The 1,591-nt window shown below is 45.7% G+C and overlaps 1 protein-coding gene across 1 annotated transcript in view; it reads right to left on the reverse strand.

Moving 5' to 3' along the window:
• Nucleotides 1–461: 461 nt before the first annotated feature.
• The window catches only part of LOC139649450 (neuropilin-2-like), a gene marked incomplete at its 3' end in the record, with an annotated part of 88,329 nt that continues 87,199 nt past the window's right edge, over nucleotides 462–1,591 (reverse strand). Inside the window, 3 exon segments of the mRNA XM_071525861.1 lie at nucleotides 462–558; nucleotides 893–912; nucleotides 915–1,163. Of these exon segments, the coding sequence (XP_071381962.1) occupies nucleotides 462–558; nucleotides 893–912; nucleotides 915–1,163 (366 nt within the window).

The following is a 1,591-nucleotide window of genomic DNA, read 5'->3' on the forward strand; positions in this document are numbered from 1 at the left end:
CGTTTTGTTTAGTAATATTAGGTTAGGCTTTGCTTATGAATCACATAAGGGTGAGAGAGAGAGAGAGAGAGAGAGAGAGAAAGAGAGAGAGAGGATGGGGTGGGGTGATATAGGAAAAGACTGAGGGAGATAGAGAGGGAGATATAATGAAAGATAGATTAGAATCCATGCCCAAAGGCCGTTTGTGGCCTACTTTCTTTTTTTTTTTGTGAACGAGAAACGTTATGAGTTTTTTTTTTCCTGTCTCTCTCTCTCTTCTCCGGTCTCTAGTGAGAACATAGCTTAGAGGGTCTGGCGGGAAGGACGGAGAGAGAGAGGAAGACAGGGTGGAGAAGAGAGAGAGAGAGAGAGAGAGAGAGAGAGAGAGAGAGAGAGAGAGAGAGAGAGAGAGAGAGAGAGAGAGAGACATAGATAGATAGATAGATAGATAGATATTTGATTCAATGGAGTATGAGACTTACGTGTACACTGCTCCAGTTCGATGCTGTTGCTCATGTGGATGTTGTCTATTCTGATGTGGCCTCTGGTCCCGTGTTCAAAAAACCCCTCAAACACCACCTGGATGAGAGAGAGAGAGAGAGAGAGAGAGAGAGAGAGGACAATTCAAACCACAGCTTCTTTCTTTGGTTATGGACAGTGATGTAGTGGTAAATAAAAAGGTGGGTAAATTATATTTGCAGAAAAACATTCATTTATGCTTTTTACTCCTTAAAATGCCCTATCCTCATATAATAGACATCAGTTTTAACTGCTTACTACAACAGATACAATGAATTTCGGTCATAAAGATTTATATGTGCCGAAAAAGATGGGTAGACTCTATTCTGCAAATAAAAAGGTGTGTAAACAGAATTAGCTGTTTTCTTGCAGTGCCTTGCTCAACTAAACTTACCTGATACTCCTTGGGGCTTTGGGCAGGATGGTGCGCCCCTCCCTCCAGTGGGGTCCCTGGTCTCCTCTGAGGGCCCACAGCAGCAGCGTCTCCTCCTGGTCGCTGTCCCTCAGCAGCACCCTCAGGCTCCCCTGCGCCTCCCCCTGGAGCTGGTAGTAGAAGAGGAGGCAGAGCGGGCCCCGTTCCGGCCCCACCTCGGGGCTCAGCAGGCGGGCTCGCTGCCGCTGGGTGTGGGCGCCTGCATCCAGGTGGAGGTAGTTCCCCGAGAAGTCTGGAGGGAAGGAGGAGGGAAGGAGGAGACAGAGAGGAGCGGAGGGGTTAGATGTGATAATGTCCGTTTTTTATAAGTGTGTGGAGGTGTGTTTATGGAGGGGATATTTGTGCATTAAACATTATATTAAAGTAATAATCCGCAACATTTTCATAAAAGTCCAGTTAGTTACTCTCTACCACAGATTGATGTAAATAGTGATGAAAAAATAGTGATGTGTTTTTATGTTTCCGGCAGAACTAACAGTGGTTTGTTTGGAATAAATAGAAGAAGAGCTGGGTAGAAAGAGCGGTACCAACAGAAACTCAAATCACACTGTTTGATTTCCATGTGATCTCTGTGCGGTGCAAAATCACCACAGCAATGGCTTAGCACCGAAGAGGAACTCGAGGATTGCCACTTTAAACAGCACCTGGGCATCTTTGGGA

The sequence above is a fragment of the Centroberyx affinis genome, unplaced genomic scaffold (assembly GCF_046629955.1).
Source record: "Centroberyx affinis isolate AG114_WGS23_722 - 3 ecotype Tasmania unplaced genomic scaffold, CSIRO-AGI_Caff_v1 ptg001345l_1, whole genome shotgun sequence".
NCBI lineage: Eukaryota > Metazoa > Chordata > Actinopteri > Beryciformes > Berycidae > Centroberyx > Centroberyx affinis.